Source organism: Xenopus tropicalis, chromosome 1 (assembly GCF_000004195.4).
Source record: "Xenopus tropicalis strain Nigerian chromosome 1, UCB_Xtro_10.0, whole genome shotgun sequence".
In the NCBI taxonomy this organism is placed as follows: Eukaryota; Metazoa; Chordata; class Amphibia; order Anura; family Pipidae; genus Xenopus; species Xenopus tropicalis.
Window position 1 is genome coordinate 30461831 of NC_030677.2, and position 22167 is coordinate 30483997.

Sequence of the window (22167 nt, forward strand, 5' to 3'; positions counted from 1 at the left end):
TTGGGGCTCATCAGTGTAGTGCAGGGTTTTCTGATCAGGGTGAGTTTTAGCCTATAGGATAAACCCATGTAAATGGGATTTTCTTGCAGCTCTTTGAGATTCATTCCCATAATTCCGTGTTTATTTGTATCTGTATGAGGCAGTCTCCTCAACCCTAATGATTTGTTTTTAAAGTATCCCCCACAATTCAAGCGGATGTTTATAACAATGGCTATTCCCACTTTAGGGGAAAACAATGTAAGAACTCCTAATATTTTCCCTATGACCAATCCCCAGCACACCTAACGAACGTGTATGGCTGCTGAACACCAGGTGCATATGAGAAGCATAAAAAAGGGAAAGGACAGTTGGCTTTTTGAAACATTTGTTTCCCTTTATTAGCTCAGTGAGGCCAATGTGTTCTGCACATTAAAAAAATAATCACAGGAATTTTTTCTTAATACAATGAATAAAACCACAGTACATGTAGAATTGGCAGGTGAAAACTCGCCCCATGGGTTGCAGGTTAAGCGTCTTCCCGCCGTTGTTACACTTTCTACAATTCTAACAGTAGCGCAATGCATTTGGCCATCTGTATTACTAACAGTGTCTGGCACACAGGTACAGAATTATCATCACATTGCATTATATGGCTATTCTAGGCAATTGAAATTCTCATTAAAGACATCGAAGAGGACACAGAATCATTAACCTAAAAAATAATCTAGAGAGGAGGGAGGAAGTGCTTGTAGGTTTTCAGCGCAACTTTTATAAATCCTAACTTTCTCTGCATTTCTGTGCGTCCATCTTTGGCAACATATTTTAGCACAATCTCATATGCTACTTGACATTTACATCGGAAGTCTAACTCGTTGACTATCCTATACTATCTTTGTTTTCACAAAAGTGGCAGCTGTAGAATTTACAACCGCGGGGGCTCATCGACAGTTTGCACCAGTGAGTCGCCCCGTAGCAACCAATCAGCTTTGCTGTTAGAACAAAGCAAACGTCGAGTGGCTGTTGGCTGCTACGATGGGAGCAGTGTTGCACCTTTGTAAGAGAACGAACCCCTAAATGTATAAGAAAAGCAGCAGAACCTACATATGTAAAAGCTTGAGGCGTTTAATGCACCTTGAATACACCATGTAAGTGGTACGTTTCATATTTTGCATCATTAAAAGTAAAGGTGCACTTCTACATAAAGGGTGATATATATCTGCAGGTAGGGTTTATCTTGCATTTATTTTCACGTTAATGTATGGGGACTATATTGTGCGCACAGAACAGCTTTTGCACAAGTAGGAGGGTCCATGTTGCTTGAATAGCAAAGGCTTTCTCCATATGCTTTAATGGAAACATGCCATTTAGTTCTAAACTACAAGATGGAGATGGTAGAAGCATCATTGTTGAGGTAATATGGCGTCTCATTTTATGCAAGAGAATGTTCTGTGCAGACAATATGAGAAACCTTTATACATAACAACACGTTTCAAACAAATGAAAGATTCACCCCAACCGCTGATAAAGCACAGTTTCCCTTTAACAACCATTATAATGTTCCCGATTTTTCAAAAATGCCCCATAACATTAAAAAAAAAAAGACAGAAAAACACCAGCATTTGTCAAATCTGCCCAAAAAGTCAGCATTAAGATCATGTATTTTTTTTTATGTTCAGAGAAAAAAAAAAAAAAACAAAAAAAAAAATCACACTTTTTTTTTTACTCATTTCAGCAATACAGGGATAAAATAGAATGCATAAAACATCTGATTACATAAATTTAAAGGCAAAATAGGTAATGCATCTGATCTTTAACACATAATATGATATAATAAACATTGATTTCTCAAAAATAATTTATTGCTTTTAATATATATATATACTTTTTTCTTTTCTTTTTATTCATTTTTTACAACAGAAGTTACTCAAAATTCAGAAAAAAAAGAAAAAAACAAAAACAAAAAAACTGTAAACTTCGGTTTGGCGGTTCACATAAAAATAAAAGAAAAATACCTGCATTTTAACCTACGGTTTAAACAACGGTTACACAGATTAAAGCTGTTAATGGTGTAACAGAACCTGCGGAAAAGTTCCTTATTTATTGCTAACTACATTCAAAAACAAAGAGAAAAAACTAGCAAAGCTTCCAGTATCATGGACAGTGGAATCTCTCAAACTATGCTGGTGATATGATTATGTATGTTTTGCCACAGCAGAAGGATACCTCACAGTAAAAGAGATTATTGAAGTAGATTGGACCTGGTTTACACAAATGTCTTTGTCTTTAGATTCTGTTGATGTCACAATCGGTTATCGACGTCACAATCAGTTACCGACGTCACAATTTTGCCTGCAACCGTATATTTAAGTGAGTCTTACACAGAAAATAGCTTTGGGCTTATGGTGCCTGGCATAGGTTTAGTCATGCTGCAGAGCTCCAATAGACTGGTGACACTGTATAGAGTTTTATTTCAGCCTATCATAACCCAGCATGGAATGGGTGAGCATTACAGCCTTTATACACTCATTATCAATGGCAGCACTTAACAGAGAGTGTGATTACACCCCCTTATGTTGTCAGCAAGACAGAGGAATTTATTTTTCATAAATATTTTGAAAATATGGAGTACTTTCCAGTGAAGCTCATGGGGACTAAACCTTGTATGCAAAAACAGAAAATATACACTACTATTTGTGTAAATCAGGTTTAGATATTCCAAACAGAATACACTAATTCTTTCATATTTTCCATAAATTATCATCAAGGGATACAAATACATTTCTCCCAAAAAGGGCCTCAGATGTGTGTGTGTAAAGGGGCTGGCAATGTATGAACGCTGGGGACCTATCGGAGATCTCTAGCTGCAACTACCGAAATTCCATGACAGCTGAAGGAACATATGGAATTTAGCTCATAATATATATCCTATGTATGTTGCTCTAGCCCTCAATCTGTAATGGATACAATACTGGTGGTAAAAAATATTCTCCATTTCTAATAAACAGTTTCTTCCATCTGTGTCTGAGAAGATTTCACTGTAGATGAATGAATTGCAACTAGTTGGTTTAACTTAACAATACCAAGAAACTCAAAATAGTTCAAAATGCGTTGATTTGGGTACCAAAACATTTGCTTTCTGCCTGTGGATAGAGATTCTGCATACAAAGAATGGAACACCAAAAGCTAATTTATGTTTCGCAAAGTCTGGCAACGGAAGCATTGTTTTAATGCAGCATAAGGGTGTTTAGCATCCATATATTAAATTTTACCACTGGCCATATCCTAAGTACTCAGCCTATTCTTATAATAAATAGGATAAAATAAACTGATAAATATGTATTCAGTTAACAAAGGAATGAACGATCAGTATTTTATCAGGATGCTTAACTGTAAAATAAAAAAAAAATCTATATATATATTTTGACAAATGCCATAATTTAACAGTGCCGATGGAAAAAAATAAAATAAAGTACTGGCTTACTGAACAGTGTTTCGACAGAAAGACATACCACACAAGGTATACAGTGCTGAGTTACCCAGCAGCATTCATAAAATAATTGGTTTAATAAAAAAATACACACACAAGCCTATTGTAAAAATAATCAATAGTTACATTCATTCCCGACGCATATATGCAATAAAAACAAGAATCACTAGCAACTTAAACAAGACGCTTTATATAAAAAAAAACCAAAACACTGAGATGTTTCGCTTCCAAATCAAATGAGCGTGACAGAAAACAAAATATGGTGGCAGAAGAATGGTAGGTGAATTGTCCATGCAAACAACGGCCTGAAATGATTTTAGTGCCGTATTGGAGGACGATGAAACAAAAAACAAAAACAAAAAGTGTGAAACGCGTTGCCTTCCACTAAAATACTTAAAAAGGTCAGGATCATCTGTCACAAACACATAAAAGGAAGCGCACCAAAGTATGGGATGAGTGTGCTTAAGATATTATCTGTGCACCCAAATTAAAAAACCAAAAAAAACCCCACTCACACTTTTTTGTTTTACAATCAAATATATAAGCATAAATTCAGCTTCCTAAATAGATTAGTATACAATAGTTGTTTCACCTTATATAATTACAATTGAATATTTTCAATTAAGAAAAAAGTATTCAGTATTTAAAAGAAGGCTGCATTTACAGTGCATAGCTGTAACAAATAAAAGACATTGTCATACTTTATGTACAAGAAAATAAAAATACTCCGTCGAACCGGATTCTTGCCAGGGGAGCGGGCAATGTTCGGCGTTGCCCAACATCTCTGGCAGAGAAGCGGTTCATATCTGTAAATACTTTGACTACAAGTTTACAACGTAGCTTCCGAACTACTTGGACTTGCCTCCAACTTCTTATTTATTATGTAACACCACATCCACTCATCAGAAAAATAATGCTGAACAAGCTGTGAAATTGACCACGTTAACAAGGCTTTTTGATGTGGGAGGTCGACACTGTAGACAATTGCATGGGTGTCAGAGTCAAAGAACAGAGAAGCAGAAATAGTCTTGTGGCTGCTAGAAAAAAAGAAAAGTTATTTCCGTGGTTTCCTTGTCAGGTTCCCAATAGAAAAAAAAAAACAAAGTCACTAAGGCATTGTCTGTACTGAACAGTTTGCGGGGGGTTTTTTTTCTCTTATCAGGAGTTTTGATTTCTTGAAGTAAAAGAAATGTGAGGAAGGATGGGGCGCACCATGGCATCAGTAGTTGTGAACCTAAGAAGAATAAATATTTTTGCCTTTCGGACATTTCTCTGTAGAGCTTATTGAGTGTTCCCGGGTGGAGGGCAGGTGGGCCTTACCATTCGTCAGCCATTGATGGCACAATCCAGCAACAAAACTTCTGACACCCATGGTTACGTGTTTTTTGTCTGATAATCACTTTGCCTCTTCAGTCTTCAGCAGCTTTGTTCATGTAAACCATTGTAATACAGAGTGTAAAGTAGGAGAAATTCCTAGGTTTGACTTTTAAGAGTCTGTTATTGAAGGACGCAATGTCCTTGAGGTATTCTCCATATTCCTATCCGGCTTGGCGACGATGCTTGTTACCTACGCAGGCTTCTCTGTGCCTCCTTGAGCAAACTGTCAAAATCCATGGAGTCATATTTGCTTTTGGTGGAAGCAGGATCAAAGTCATCTGAATTTGAATCTGAAACCAATAAAAGAGGTTTATGAAACCAACCTGACCACAATGCGAATGCAAAATGTTTCTACAGTTGCTAATGATGGATTTTGTGCATACTATTTACAGACATAAGAGAACCAACTATGTTTTGAATTTAAGCCATGAAAATGAATCTGCAGAAGAAGCTCTTTTGTTTCAGTAAATTACGGAAACTATGTAAATAACACCAAAGATCGACCTAATGGTAACAAAGCATATTGCAGTGTTCATATGATCTCCCTTCATGCTGACCAGCTGCAATTGTTATGTTGATGAGCTAAGATTTTTGGGGAGATATTACTGAAACTTAGCTTGCATTCTATCATTGTTCATGACAATTTGTCTACTCTTTGGTCATCTGTTTACTCAATATTGTGGATGAGGCTTAAATGGGTTCTATCCAAAGGAAATGTATGGCTACCTAACTCATATTAATGAACACAAATATGGCTGCATATTTATGGCTCCTTTGGTAAAAAACCTTTCAGTCCAGGATAAAGGTCCTAATGTGGACCGAAACGTTGGACACAAGAGGTATATGAAATAAAGACATTTTGTTGTTTTTATATTTGGCCCTTACCAAACATATATATTGCTTTCAGACCAATTCTACCTCACCAGGGGTACAGACTAAATAGAATATTACCCTTTTCATCACATTAACATTTATAGGAGGAAAAATAGAGGGCTATCTTCTACAGTTTGCTTTGGCTGCACTAGGGCAGATATAAAACGTAATAGGTTGTCTTCTACTCACCAACCCCCCTTCCCTGTTTTTGTTTAACAATACCCACTGGATTTAAGTAAATAGTCCCATTAATACATAATTTCCCAAGGGAGCTTTTAAGTATCAGTAAATAGATAATGCATAATAGAGGTGTTAATTTACAACAGAACAGCTTTCAATCAAACTGACTTTTCCATGTAATGCTAATAAAGACAAATATCTGCCACTCAAGAAATAAAAGCTATGTCTTTGCCAATAAGCCATTTGTAAGAAAAACACGCCACTATGTAAAAAGGGAAGCCATATTGTGGATACTAAGTAGAATATTAGGGCAGTCGCTGGTGCTCTGTAATTAACTCATCAGAAGAAATATGCCCAACACTCCATTTACACCCCAGCTAAGGCACAGCTCTTCTGCATATTCTCCATCTCTTTGTGCATCTCCATCTATTGTGAGCCACCACAGCCCTCCAAATGTTGTTGGATCTCCAACTCTAGCATCCTAAGGCTGGAAGTCCTTAGCAAAATCTGGAATGCTGGTTGCCTACAAGTCAAGTAGACCACTGATGGATCATGGACCTTTTGGGCATTGAGCTTTCAGTTTATAAGAGGGAACCTTACATTGGCACATGTACCATATGTATAAATAGTTTAACTGTGTGTTAACTTCAATACAAACAAGCAAAGACAAGTTGTCAATGTGATGTCTGTACGTTCTCTTTTTTGGTGTGTTTTCTCACTGGGAGCTCCAGCACCCATCTTAGAAGGTACTATTGGATGAATTGGCTATCAATGGACTTGTATATATGGGGGCTGCAGTAGGATATTAAACTGTAAGCTTCACTGGGGCAGTAATAATTAAACAGTCTCTGAACACTGTTGTGTACTAACTACGAAAAAAGTATGATAATATTAAAAATAAGACAAGAGAATGTCCTTACCTAAGTCTGCATAGTTGGACTTGCAAACCTGCTTTCTTTCACAAAAGCAAACCTCGAAGTCTGGCTCATTTGACCTGCGCAGCGTGTATCCATTTTCAAGAGCAGCAAAAGCGTCACAGGTGTAGCGATAGGTGATGAATCCGTAACAATTGCTGTAACAAACGTCGCAATAAACAGCGTGAACGTCGGCATCTGTACATGTTAAATAACATTCCCCAAAGCTTGGGAGAAAGCCTTCCCCTTAACAGAGGCAGATTGGTACCATGGCGGCTCGTATAACACAGCTACTGCATTCATTTATCAGTGTGATTGTCCTGTCATGGAGCTAAATACTTATTTCTGAGGGAAGTGATCTCAACTAGCAAGACTAATAAATAAGAATGAAAGAAAATAAATAAGACTTTGAACTCAATGTGTCATCTGTCACTTCCCTCAGTACAAACTCCTACACCCACAATCTTGCTGCAATGCTTTCTCTTCCCCGAAGTCTTATCAGAAACACCAATCACTGAAGTTTCTTACCCATCGTCCCGCAGATTTACTGTGCATTCCTCAATTTCTCCAAAAACTTCAAACCGGGCACGCAGCTCTGCGCGGCTCATGTTAGGTCTCATTTTACCCACGAATATCACTCTATGTTCTTCCTACACAACAAAGACACAGAGAGAAGATTTCTATTTAATAAAATGAACAGTCCATGACTTAGACAGAGGGAGAGGAATTAAAACATATATAACATAGGAAAGAGAGTGCAACTGTTGCTGATGGAGAAGGGGCAGACGAAGAAAGACCAACAGATAGATGTGCAAACTGAGACAGATGAGTGAATGGATAGGGTGGAAGAGATAACAGATTACAGACTGATGGGTAGGTTGACAGATGGCAGTGCAGGTACTCGTACATTCTAATCATATCTTAGTGCTACATTTCCTGATATACTACAGAACTTATTATAAAGACCACCCAATCTTTAATATTAAAATTTGCTCATGTGAATTTTACCATTTCTCAGAAGTGTATTATTCAGGTATATTCAGCAAGTAATACTGAATATACAAAGGTAATTAAATACGGATCACAGTCGCTCTTATGTTACTGACGCTGAAGGCACTGCATGTTTTAGTAACTGAATATGGTTTTACTGCAGTTAAAATGCAAGCTTTGTGTGCCTTTCATTTTGCTAATTTTTGTCTAACAGAATAGTCATCAGAAAAGCAGATTATGAAATTCTCGTCAGAGCTGTCTCCACTCTATAAGTGATTAGAAATGCTTGCTTGTGGAATTGTAGGCCATGTCTGATAATGTCACAGCACAACAGTTAGTTGAGCCACAAGTTGACATAGTTGGAGCTTGGCCAGAATAGCAAAAACCATACACTGAGAAGACAATACAAGCCTTAAGGCACTCATAAACACTGCCCAATCCTGTATACTATCAGACGGTCTTGCAGAATGAATGTGTGAATACCATCCACGGGGCCCACAGAAAGTATGGCCACCTTGCTATTATGCTATTGGTTTAGCCGAGACCAGTTTCTCCTTTTCACTTTCTCATCTATCAATGAACTATGCACTGGCTAACAAGGTGCACTGGCTGATTATAACTTAAAAACATGCCCTAACTCACAAACCTAACAATATCCATGGTCAAAGGATATCATTTGGGATCAGCAGGCCACCATACACATACTGGAAATCAGTAGGTATATCAGTAGCTATATTATATCCATAATATAGCCTGATGTAGGGCCCATTTGTATCCATGTGTATCACAGCAGGTAACTGTTGCCAAGAACCAGTACATTTATAACCACACAGATCAAAATTAAACTGATCTGGAATAGCAATGACTACAGTCTCATTCAGAAATAGCAGTGTTTCCTTTCCCGTTACCCAACACTAGCTGCCTGCACGTCAGTGTTTGTGTGTTGTTACTGACTGATCCAAAATCATTTTGGGGTCTACGCTGTATTCAGAATGAGTTTGCGTCTGTTCCCATTACTCTACAATGATTCTCTTTTATTTATAATGTGTGTGAATGTTACTGCGAGCTTTCCTGCCAGACAATTCAGTGTTGATGTTTTTGTGCGGTTTCGGAATTTCCTTCTAGTAAAAAAGAAGCAGTGAGGAAATGATTTATTTCTTGTGACTGCTGGTGAATTATGATCCCTTCCCCATTAATACTAAGCAACGTGGGAAAATCCATACTGTGAGGCGGCTTTATAGCACTGTCCTTCAACTGTTATTCAGGAAAACCCTCCAGATGTATGTGCCACCCTCAGAAGCCCTTGAACCTCTGTTAAATAGGTGGCCTTACCCACGTATGATGGATTATTCCCTCTACCCAAGGGGTTTAATGCCTATTTTTATATATATATTTTATTTTACAGCAGTTTATGTAACTAAATATAAGCATTTATATATTAGAGGTGAACAATGTACAGCCTTTCAGGTGGTGGTGCAGTGTTTTGCCTTATATAATATATGAAAGAATGTACACAGGGGAGTACTATGAACAATTGAAAGGCCTGAAGACAGACTTTTAGGGTATATCATGGCCTATTTTAAGGTACAATTTTATTAAAAGTCTGTCTTGAAGCCTTTCATTTGTGTGCAGTACTCCCCCTGTGTACATTATTTCATATTTTAGATAATGCAAAACACTGCATTATAAATGCACCAAAATCAATGACTACAACCAACTCCATCACTAAGAATATTTTATAAGGATATTTTTAAAAGGTTAATAATGGTTTTATATCATAGGGTCCATAGTTGACACTTGGTGAGCATACCTTATGTCAGAGCGTGTAAGCAAAGTGAATAGCACCCCGAGACCTACAGATATAGCCTGACATGGTAAGAAGGCTCTCCAGCACTGAATATATGGTTGATGGTCCCAGAGGTTTTGTGAAATGTAGGACATTATACTAAGGGATTACTCACAATGGCTTTTTGCCTTTGTCTCTCTCTTTGTTTTGCTCTCTCTGATTCCCGCTTTTCATACTCCTTGCGGTACTCCTCCCTCTTCAGCCGTTCATGTTGGTATTCCTCATAGCTGTCATATCTAGAAAATGGATGCGCAAATGAACCACATGCTATAAGGGGAGACTAAAGATGGCATCACTGTAAATGATCATAAATGAATCCGACTGAAAGTGTGTGCGAGACGGAGGGGGGAGCAAACGCAATATTCCATACCTGGGCCTACGACCATATGGCGACCTTGACCGTGATCGTGCATACATTGGAGAAGTTTTTTCTCTGCAATGATCAGTCTCATAGCAGCAGCAAGACCTTTAAGCAAGGAGAAAAGGCACTTTAAAATACAAAGCACTGAGAAACCTTCAATAATAAACCATGGCATATATGTAACTTAATGCCCGATTAAAGTGCTACTACAGCAATTAATAGGGTTGTCTTGAAACTGCAGTGCAATTTGTGGTTCCTCTCTTGTAACTGCAGATACCTCTCCCAAAATCACCGATTCACCTTATTCATCCTCCCATCTTTCACTTATTTGGGCCTTACCCTTTATTCCTAACCAATAACGTACGTGCTTTGTACCCTGCCTTCTCTTTCTTATGTACAAATCTCTCATCCACTGGAAAGGGGGCAGATAAACCAGTCAAGTGAAGGCATTAATGTTAAAAGTGCATTCTAAACACGGATATAAAAAGGGGCGCTAAAGCCTTGTGAAATCCTTTAGCTCCAGGCAATAGGCATCTAGCTTGGAACAGTTATGCAGCTCTACTCATATGTGGAGGAGTCCTAGTGAGTAGCCCTATCCCCTACTCCTCCCAAGCGAGTCTAGAATGGCCTGTCTGTCTGAATCGAACAATAAGAACCTTTTCAATCTAAATACTGCTGTGCACAAGAGCTCCATGCTGATAATCACTGTAAAGGATATGCATTTCTAAAATACTTTACAATGTCTTTGTATAATGACTTATAGTAGCTCCCAGAGTGCTGTAGGGCTCTAACGCCTGCTTGTCTTTCTACCCCCCATAGCAGCTAGTTAAACTAATTAGAATTAAATTGTTATAATACTGAAGACAAGATAAGCAGGAATCAAATGTTTTACATAACTGAGGATTTTTGATAGATATAATCAGAGTTTTTTCACTTTTTGGTGTTACTGGGCCTTTAACTGAATGGCACTTTAAAAGATAGCTGCTCCAGCCATACAGGGACCTGTCATAGATATTCTGTTCTTATATTTATCATTTTTACAAAAGTTTTCATTGTACTATTTGCAATATATAAATTATACAGTTTACATACAAATACAAGCATTTAAATATTGTTGTTTTGCCTTCATGGAAGCCATCTTGTGAAAATAAATCCAGGACTATACTTTCCAGTTGCTAAGAATAGCATTATCATCCTTTCTCCAACTGAATGTCAGCTAGCATCCTTCTCATCCATCCCACCCTGTCCTAGGTACCCTGTCTGATTACAAATGCTCCTTTAGATCCTTCACATTTAAATAATCATATTATGACCTTGCAATGTTGAATCATTCTGTCCTAATCCAGTGTTCGTGGACATTTAAACTGATTTAAATTGCCAGTATATAAGGAAACTGCTCTGTATCATCTTCTAGGATGGGAAGCTGTTGGGTAATGGGGCAAGCTTTATATGGGCCACACCTCTTTGGAAATTTACTTTAAAATAAAAAAGAAATGTTTCTCCTGTAGGTTTCAAATATTCTATCCTTCATGTCCCTGTCATTACCTCCTGAACTATCGAGCAAGTGCCTCCTACACAATCTAATCATCCTCACAACTTTACCTCCTCCAGTATTTTAATCAATTTATCCTTGTTTTCAACCAGAGCTTCTCCAGCTGAACTTCAGCTCGTATCCTTCGGAGACTTCCTATCTCCAGCTCTTTGTCCTATTACACAATCTAATCATGCTCTACGGCAAAAATATCCCTCTTTTACATTCTGAACGAACCGTGCACAATCCAACCAATTTTCCTCTCGCATGCACAATAATTTATTGTGCAGATATTAAACCATTGTTTCCTTCACATTTAACTAAATGCATTATGATTTTGCAAAGTTTAAATCATTCTATCCTAATGCAATCTTCATGGACATGCAAATTATTTGATTGCTAGGACATTCTTTAACCATTCTGTATCTGCTTCTTGGAATGATGGGTAATGACTCATATGGTCTACATTTCCTATCAAAGAAACACTTCCCCCAAATGTCGGTCCCCCTTGGCACAAAGCCCATTAAAAAGTCAGCTAAGTTACAATAGTCACTAGCTGCTGCAATGTCTTATGACTTATGTCTTACAGGCTCCTCTGATGCCACAGGGACATTATCCTTACCCTCAATAACTGCCAAATAATGAAAGAGGACCTCCAGCCAATATATTCTATGTCTATAATAAAATAAAATGTCATTCTAAGCAACATTCCAATATATATTTATCAAAAAAATGGTACTAAAGGTTTTGGTGTTACTTGTAAATGAAGTTGTTGATAAAAGTAGTATTGGTCAGTCCCTTTTGCCCATAGCAGAAGCCATCAGATTAATGGATCTGGAAGAGAGCTTACTACTACTGCATTACTTCAAGAGTCAGAACTAGCAACGAAGAAAGGCCAAAAGGATTTTGCTTCTAAATTACATTTAAAAATAAATATAATACTACTGAATGTTTTAAATGAATGTAAGCTGGAAAGTTGCTAAGAAATTACATTTTCTTCCATTATGCAGAAAAATAATTGGGCAAAGGGATTATTAATAGGATATATTGTGAGTAATAAATGAAGATTACTGAAGAATTAAATTGTGTGCCTTCAGTATATATGACTGTGAATAAATAAATGTATAGGGTTGGGAGGACAGGGCCTGGCTGAAGGTATTAGGAATGGTTGAATGTATATGATGTCTTCTGTGGCTTAAGAGATTGTAACATGATCCTAGAGCTTTCTACACTCTAACCCATTTGCTTTTAGACATTTCAGGTTCAACCCTTCTCCATGGTAAATTAACACCTACATTTACAATTGTGTTTAAGTCATTTTGCTATTGTTCAAAGAATATCTAGAACAGCAAATCTAGGGCAACAAATAAGCATCCTAAATGTCCTTTAGGCTGGGACCCCATCTAATGCTTTGGGCCCCTTGGGCATTAGCCATGTATGGGTTTATAAAAAAACTGGAAACAGATTGAAAAAAAATTCAGGGCAGCCATATTAATTTCTACTGTACCCAACAGCAAGCCTCATGAAAACACGACAATCTTGCATACAGAAACACACACATTAAGATATTCAAAACAAAGCATCTAGACTTAACTTACCCTGATGATGATCTGCTTGATGGAGATCTGGATCTTGAACGAGAATATGGGGAAAGAGAAGACGATCTAAACTGTGAAAAGGACCTAGATCTTGATCTAGAGCATATCCTTTGTGAAAACAGGGATGTTGGTGGGGATACTGAATATCTACTCGGAGAATTAAAAGTAGAGCAAGACGGTGATTCATCAAATAATGAATATGACTGTGTTTCATCCCAAGTATAGCACAGTTTATCATTTTCGTCCTCGCTGTCATCAAACAAACTATCTATTTCCAACCCAGCAGTTAGAAACATAGGTAGTCTTGACAACTGTTCATCGCTATATTTATTGTCCACCAGTTCACTGATTTTAGTTTCATCGTTGTAGACTGCCTGCGTTGGGTGCCCAAAGTGCTTGTTGAGTTCAGCGCGTATTTCCTGGTCCTGGAGCTGTTTCCTATGGCTGTTCTGAGAACTTGGCATTGTGACTGGTAAGCTGTCTTTCTGGCATTGCTCTTGATCAGTGTATGAACAGACTTTCAGTTCTTTGCCAGGCAAAGGATCCTTACATTCAAGATGTCTTGAGGCCTGTAATTCTTGTGATAAGCTAATATGTATTTCAGATTTTGAATTCATAAACTGACAGTAGTCGTGGTCTCCAAAAAGTCGTAAACTAGGTCGCTTAGCTTTTTTCTCCTCTTGTCCAATTACCACAGTCGCTTTACTGAGCTGTGCGTACAGTTCTGATTGCTCTGGACCTTTCTTAGCTGGATAGAGAACTTGGATACTGGAAGACTCAATGTAGCGAGATTTTTTAGCAGGTGGCACAGAAGATTTGCAAGATTTCAGCTTAGGTGAGGTCCTGAAGGGGTTCTCTTGATTGGCTTTGTGAGGAGGTGTTGTAGGTGGAGTTAATCCTATAACAAAAATGGATTTAAAAAATATGTAAATTATATAAAAAGAAAATTCCACAAACAGAAGGTCTACATTCATACTCAATATAATAAGACACACACGCAGTTATAATAATATATATATATATATATATATATATATCTCCTTGAGAAAATTTCCTTATAAAAGGACAAAAATATATATCTATATAAAATATATACACAAATATACACACGCATCCTTTTTTATTTAGTGAACAGCATCAATTCCAACGTTTCGGTTTGGTCCCTCCTGGGGACCTATTTCAAGGACAATGTGTGCTATTAGTGTTACAGTTTAAATACCCTCCCCCTCCATTGGATTTAGGTAACAAAAAACTGGAAACTAATAAACTGTAACACTAATAGCACACATTGCCCTTGAAAAAGGTCCCCAGGAGGGTCTGAAATGTTGGAATTGATGCTGTTCACTAAAATAAAAGCATATTATATTATATATTTATAACCCATATTCTTCAGCAAAGGGGGTGCTGATCCAGTTTATAACCATTTGATCTTGCACCTTGCATAAGATAATAGATTGAGTAGTGGAACCTTAGGATTGGAAATATATTACATTTATATACATATACACACATATAACATACATAAAGACTCCCATACAGAACACAATAAAGACTCACACAATATTACACAGAATTCATTTTCACTTAAATACATTTAAATAACTAATAAAGTAACTAATAGAGGCATACAGGCAGGGCTGAATTATTGACACTAGTACAGGTATGGGATCCCTTATCCGGAAACCCATTATCCAAAAAGCTCCAAATTACGGAAAGCCTGTCTCCCATAGACTCCATTTTAATAAAATAATATAGAATTTTAAAACTGATTTCCTTTTTCTCTGTAATAATAAAACAGTACCTTGTAACTGATCCCAACTAAGATATAAATAATCCTTATTGGATGCAAAACAATCCTATGGGGTTTAATTAATGTTTTATTGATTTTTTAGTAGACTTAAGGTATGGAGATCCAAATTACGGAAAGTTCCCTTATCCGGAATACCCTTGGTCCCGAGCATTCTGGATAATGGGTCCTATACCTGTATTTAGAATTTGGCCCTGCCTGTATGCAGTCCATCAGTGAACCTAACAGGGGGCATGTAGTAGATATTCATTTAGGACACATTTAGGCAGATTTCATGTAATATATATATATTATATAATTTGGGTAGGTGGGTGGGTTTTGCCGAGCCCTGGAAACCCCCAGTTGGACAGTTACATACTGCAAGTTAGACTACAAATTCCCCAAAAATGTAAATTTGACGTAGATGACTTTTCTGAAACACCAGAAAATGAAATTCACCGTATGTTAGCGCAGTTATTTTTATAACACTAATATGCTGGCCAGCAGCTAAGCAACTTGACTTCGGCGTTTCTTTGTTTCTGCACTTCATTAACTTGGTAAAGCATTTCTAATGCACAAATCATATATCCTTTTAAGCATAACTAATGCAGCTGTCTGAAAATTTCTTTTTCGGCAACACGCGGGCAAATGAGCAGTTTCAGTTACCACTGTGGCTTTTGAATTATTCCGCCTAGATTTTAAGCAACAGTTAATGCCGGTTAATCTCCCTCAATAGATGCAATTATTGCCGAAGTATTACGTTTCGCTTACGGATTTATGATTTAATTGATTACTGCGTCTGGTGTCCGGATTCTAGAGCTGGAGCGGAACGAATTGAAGGAATTCTAATGCAGTGCTATGTGCTTAATACCCGGTGCCCTACACTCCCCTGAAATATTACAGACTGCCAACCGGAATAAAGCTACGTCTCAGCAAGGTTTGATTTTCCCGAAGTTATATACTTTGTTTACCTAACTGCAAACTGGGAAATAATGATATTAAATGATTAGCTCTAGGGGAAATAAATATTGCATTTTTAATTTACTTGCTGTGCAATTCCTTCAAAATAAAACCCAATTAGTATTAGTACTATTAAGTAATTATGTCGACAAACTCACCAGGCTACTGGTATTAAAACAAGTATAATTATAGTTTCATTTAAATTTCTTTATACGCAAAACCATGTTGTTGTTTGAACAATAGTTATCAAAGAAGGGCGTACAGGAATTACAATAAGGAAGTGCGATTATGATGTGATTTTTTTTTTTTCAGAAACAAAATGGTTTCAAAGAGATATTCAAAATCTCTATGACATAATTCAAAATGCATTGATGTAGCATACGTACTTTATAATAACAGACAGAACCAACATCATGAATATATAGGCTGACCCAATCACAGTGGCACAGCTAAGTGCCTTTCTGATACAGGTATGGGATCCCTTATCCAGAAACCTATTATCCAGAAAGCTCTGAATTACGGAAAGCCTGTCATAGACAACATATTAATCAAATAATTCAGAATTTTAAAACGGATTTCCTTTTTCTTTGTAGAAATAAAACAGTACCTTGTAATTGATCCCAGCTAAGATATAAATAATCCTTTGGATTGGAGGCAAAACAATCCTATTGGGTTTAATTAATGTTTTATTGATTTTTTAGTAGACTTAAGGTATGGATATCCAAATTACAGAAAGACCCCCTATCCGGAATACCCCTGGTCCAGAGCATTCTGGATAACGGGTCCTATACCTGTATACATTAAGCATTTTACTTGGTTTGTAAATGTACCATGCAGCAGAAGCCAGCTGGTTAAGGACCTATGAAGAAGCACGTGAGACATAATGAGATATGGAGCCTCGCCTGCTACGTGTAACAGCACTGCAGAAAAGGACAGCCAAATACTGATAGCTTACTAAGAAATGTCGAAAACGTTTTAATCCATGTATATTGGAGAGCTTCCTAGCATTATAATGTCTTTTAGTGCCAAAAATTCTTGGTGGGACCAAGGCTTTGATGGGGCCACTATAGGGCGTTCACCTATTTGTTCTTTAGCTGATCAAATGTGATTCTGCCTCGTGTTCAGGGTCATTGTCCTGTTAAAAAATGAACTTTTGCCAGGATTTTTTTTTTTAGAAACAGGTGTTCTTGCAGTATTTTGCACAATCAGTTGTTGCATCCAAGTCATCGGGCAAGTTCCTGCAATGTTCCTGCTATGTTTCCAATAACTCCAGAACAATGTGCAAAATTTGTACGTATTTAACCCAAAGACATAGCGGATGTAATGAATGGCCTAAAGTGTATGCTTGTCTAGTAACCAGTAACAACCAAGTAGACAGCATTTAACAGTCAGCTGTTTGAAAGCACACAGTAAATTTCAGTATTGGATTTGTTATTGAGTAAAAAGTGTGTGAGCACTGGTGAGGGGTGCAAAATCACTATTATTCTGTTTATTGCTTCTGTTGCATTAGGCTGTTCGGGTTGCAGATTTATCAAAATTCGAATAGTGGGAAAAAAAGCAACAAAAAAACGCAAATGCAAATATAATAGAGAATATTCTTTAGAACCACAAATAGTCTGTATTTATTTAAAAAAAACAAATCAGAGAAAAGCTGCCAAAAAAAACTCGGCAAGTAAAGGCTGGTGAGGTTCAATAGAAGTCAATAAGAATTGTCTCTAACAACTTTATTTATTTATTTTCCCAGTTTATTAAAACATTCCAGTCTTTTAGCCTCACTGAAAATGAATGGAACAAAATGATTCACCAATGGGTAACAAAACGTGCATGGGAATATACAGTTGTGTTATTTTCATAAATAAGCTAGAATTCGAGAAAAAAAAGTTGCACTTGCTTTGTCGTTTTTTTTTCCCTCGACTGCATTTTTTTAAATGAATTTTGATAAATCTGCCTCCTTGTGCCCTTAAAAGGAAGGCCGACCTAATCCAATGGCGCATAATGTTTATTTTAGACTGCTACTCCTTTGATTTCATTATAATTCCTAACTATAAAATGTTTAGTTACATTCATCAAACGCATAACTCTAAACACCCATGCACTGGGGCATTGAGAAATTGCGGACAACCTTATTTTCTTCCTGCTTGTGGTGCTTAACTGATCGCAATTGCTAAAAGGGCATGTTATTCAGGTCAGTTTCCAATGGAAGGGTGATATTTCCACCTTAAGGCTTGTGTAAGTTTATTATGATGATATCTGAAGTTTGCCTTGCCAGGCAGGTAGGACCTTACAAACAGTGACACTCCTAGCACTGACACTTGCATGGAGATCCAGGTGGCCATTACAGGCTGCAGGCTGATGACAGACACTGTTATCGCACTTGCACAAAGTATAGGCAGTGAAAGTCTGCTCAGAAATTCCGACTATGTTTTTTATTGCTGTCTATTTTCTTTTGTCAAAGGAGCCCGCTGTGCACAGCAACAAATAGCTGCCATTACAAGAATGTAATGGGTGTCAGACAAATCGCATAACACAAACAGTCAGGACTATGTAGGTCATATTTCTGCAGAGCAGAACCTTAGCAGGACTGATGATTGCGCCATTGAAATGTGCTCTATAATACACAAGTAGCTCTGTATCACTCTCGCTTTTGGACCTTTTACACTCAGAATTGGTTGAGAGTTTTACGTCAGCGAAATTCAGTTTATTTTGGGTTGGGAAAAAAAAGGCAGCTTCCTGCAGATGTTCGCGTGCCTGTTGTGTAACTTGTCCAAGTCCCATGGGCAGTCATTATGGTTCCATCTGGGATCTAAACTTGAGATCCAGTAACACAGGCGAAAGCTTTAATCTATTAGTCAAGCCCTCCTCATTAATGATTAAGATGATAGATCAATATAGGATTGTGATCAGAAAATGGTTCCAAGGTTAGGATGAGGGTAGTTTTCATGCTGGTGTATAAATGAAGACACTATCCAATGCAAAATAACCAATATATACTGTTTTCAGTGTTCCCTTCTATGTTGTCCACTTAGTTAAATTAGAGATGTCTAACCTTTGGCCTTCCAGTTGTTCAGCTTCTAGCATACACCAAGAATCATGATGGAAGTCATAGGGTAGAATTATGGATGTCAAAGTCATCTTCTCTAACCTCAGTTCTGTGGTCCCAGATAACCTTGGTCCCCCAGTGGAACACATTTTTTATGGAAACACCATAAAGCTATTGAAGCGGAATGTTAAATTAGTCTGTTAATATAACATCCTATTTGTAAAATATTTTTTTTATAACGCCACCATTTTTTTCTATAAAAGTATGTTGTATGGAAATAAACTGCTGTGCAACACAATACATGCAACTAGAACTATTCTTTAAGTACCTCAATATATATATACGTCTGTTTTATAACAAGACTTCTGTATATGGTTTTGCACATTCATTGTGGACACCCTCAGTAATGCTTGGAAAGCCATTCAGTAGGGGCTATGAGAAAAAAAAAAGCTTGAATAATGCACTGTGCTGGATTTCTAGGTAGAACTGCAAATCTTTTATCTGTTCTTTGATTATATTGATGATGTATGGGAGATGTCAAACTCTTGAAGCCCCCAGGCCAGTGTTCAGTGGCATGAGTGTAAATCGGCTCTCCTCTCCAGGCATTCTTTTGAAATTCTAAGGAAAACCATGCAGAGTAATACATATGGACATCCCATTCTTCTGTACTGAAGAAAACACACACAGCATCAAACCTTTTTATGTGTCCAAAGGGGGTTGCCATATTTTCAGAAAGAAAATGCCAGCCTTCCTATGTCTCATCTTTCTTCCATATAAATAACATTGATATAAAGTGTCATTTTTACGGTGAGTCTGAAAAAAATACTAACCAGGTGGCAACCCTACATGCAAGTGATTCTCTACCTTGCCTGAATACATTCAAGGACTATGAACTAAACTAAATGTCATCCATATGCCGTCTATATTCAGGGGTGACTAGCTACAGTATCTCTTGAGATCTGTAGATTTGAGGCCTCAATTGGCAAATCAAGCATCAAGGGGTATCAGTGAAAAAAAAAAAAAAAGACTCTGGTTGGCCAATGTCTAATAGACACTTTAGCCCCCTATCCAATGTCAGTATGAACAAATACAAAATAACCTCATTCACTTACATCCACTGGACCTACTGAATTTATGGGTGTAACTGACTTTGGTATTTCTGCATCAGAAGGTATCAGAACCAATCACAACTGTTCTTTTATCTGAACTACAGTATAAAAGCTTTACTTTTCTAGCTTCAGTTTTTGAAGGCAAACTGGATTTTTTTTTTATAGCTGACACTTTGCCAAATAATAAAAAATTACTAGGTTAGCAGCTTATGTCCATGTAATGAATTGGTCTCCCACTACCAAGAGATTTCCCTAGGATATGACAGCAGTAGCAGACATAATATTTATTACGGCATTGATGCTGCTAATGACCTATAGGAGAAGTTACGTTATCAGATGCAGAAATGCCACATGATCGGTTCCCATCCCCATGGCTGTCTCCTGTTAATAAATGATTGTGAGAAAATCCCACAGGGAAGTTGCCACAATGGGCCCTTCTAATTCTTGCAGTGGAAGAGAATGAAGACAGATAGGATCAATACAGTTAACAAATTACATTCCTTTTTTTAAAAAGAGGTGCGCAGAATTACCTAGACTTCCCAATCACATACAAAGTTTCACAGAAGGGCCAAGCATTTGTATTTTATTCCCATTTGACTTACAGTGATGATAAATTTACTCTCTTCTGCTTAAATGGCCTGTGGTCACAGAATATAGGCCCTTCTATTACCATGTAGGTACTTTGCTATACCCTGTATAATTAATTTTATGAGCCACAGGAAAGGGTGAGCACCAGCAGTATTGTACCCTTCAATTAACTGCCCCACAACCAGTGTTAGGGTCTCTTGCTGAAGAACAGAGTTTGCTATTGAGGAATGCCAAGGATCTGCTACTGATGCTACTTTACTTGAAGGGAGATTGGTAGAGTAAACAAGCTCCAGGGTGACCTCTTTTGCCACTACTTGTTCCAATTATCCAAACAAGCCACAATAATATTTCTGGATATACAGCTTTCTATGTTACCAGGAAGAAAACTAACCACCAACATCCTAATAGGCCCCGTTCAACTAATCCTCAAACCATGAGCCTGGAAATATCCTCCAGCCCTGCTCATTTAAAAGCGCTGTAGGGTCTATTTGACAATCCATGTTTCAAAGAAAAAGTCAAACTTTTTCTGAAAATGCAAGCTGCTAAAAAAAAGGAACGAGAAATCAGATATTTAAGTGGACTGCCCAATGTAATGAAGTGTAAAAGTCAATTAGCAGGTTCACTTATATGGTCTGGCTAAAAGCATAATATGTGCCAGTCATTACTGTTTAGGGCAAAGATTTTCTTCTTTTGGATCACTGTATTGATTGTTAGTTTTGAAGCAAAGAACCCTTTCCACCAGTCAGCCTATGGTGTTTAAGTTATGGCTCTGATCTTCCCCCTACTACAATTACCTTCTGGGTGTCACATTAGCCGGTCCCTTCCCCAACTATTATTATCTCATTAACTGGATCATGTGCAATATTCCGTATGTAGTTACTTAATAAATATTCCTTGCACTTCCTCTTAAGCAAGAAAAATAGTCAGTCCCGTCTTACGTTCTGCTCCCCCATTACCTGATTATGTTATTAATAAGGAAGCACCAAATCCATAAACATTTAGATTTTACCAAATTCTCCACCAAATACTGTAACAAATCTAAATACTGAAACAAATCCATAACCAGAATATTTCAATTAGCGAAAAATCTTACAATTGCATACAGTGCTAGGATTCTGCATCAGGTAAGTATGTCAGTGAATACTTCAAATTTGCTGACAATGCATTTTAAACTAAAAGAAATACATAAAACAAAACAAAAACAATGTTTTCATACCATGGTGGAACTTAACCTTGGAAATTCCGTACTCACAACCAGCATGTGTATAAATTCTTTTAAAAACAAAAATGTACTGCTCCGAGATTCTAAAAAAAAAAAAAAAAAAAGGCTTCTGATCTATCTGATCTATGGAGCGCCTGTTTGCTTACGGGTGTTTAAATAAGCTTGTAATGAGTGACAGCTTAAAGAAGGCAGCTGAATGCTATCTCTAAATATTTCTTTTTGCATGTTCTGTAATCTTATCACCAGCCCTTTAAAATAATGGTCACCTTCCCGTGTCTGAGAAACTTGCTACAAGTTTGCTTAAAGAAATGGTCCAACATAAGAAA

General features: G+C 37.3%; 1 protein-coding gene across 3 annotated transcripts in view; it reads right to left on the reverse strand.

Moving 5' to 3' along the window:
• Positions 1 to 352: 352 nt before the first annotated feature.
• ppargc1a (PPARG coactivator 1 alpha) overlaps positions 353 to 22167 on the reverse strand; it is a 60609-nt gene continuing 38794 nt past the window's right edge. For all 3 annotated transcript variants that reach the window (XM_004911224.4, XM_002936713.5, XM_004911225.4), the window contains 6 exons: positions 13137 to 14034; positions 10017 to 10112; positions 9762 to 9882; positions 7339 to 7460; positions 6817 to 6968; positions 353 to 5133 (listed from right to left, as the gene is read on the reverse strand). In XM_004911224.4, coding sequence (XP_004911281.1) covers positions 5030 to 5133; positions 6817 to 6968; positions 7339 to 7460; positions 9762 to 9882; positions 10017 to 10112; positions 13137 to 14034 — 1493 coding nt within the window. In that variant the 3' untranslated portion in view covers positions 353 to 5029. The remainder of the gene's footprint in view (positions 5134 to 6816; positions 6969 to 7338; positions 7461 to 9761; positions 9883 to 10016; positions 10113 to 13136; positions 14035 to 22167) is intronic.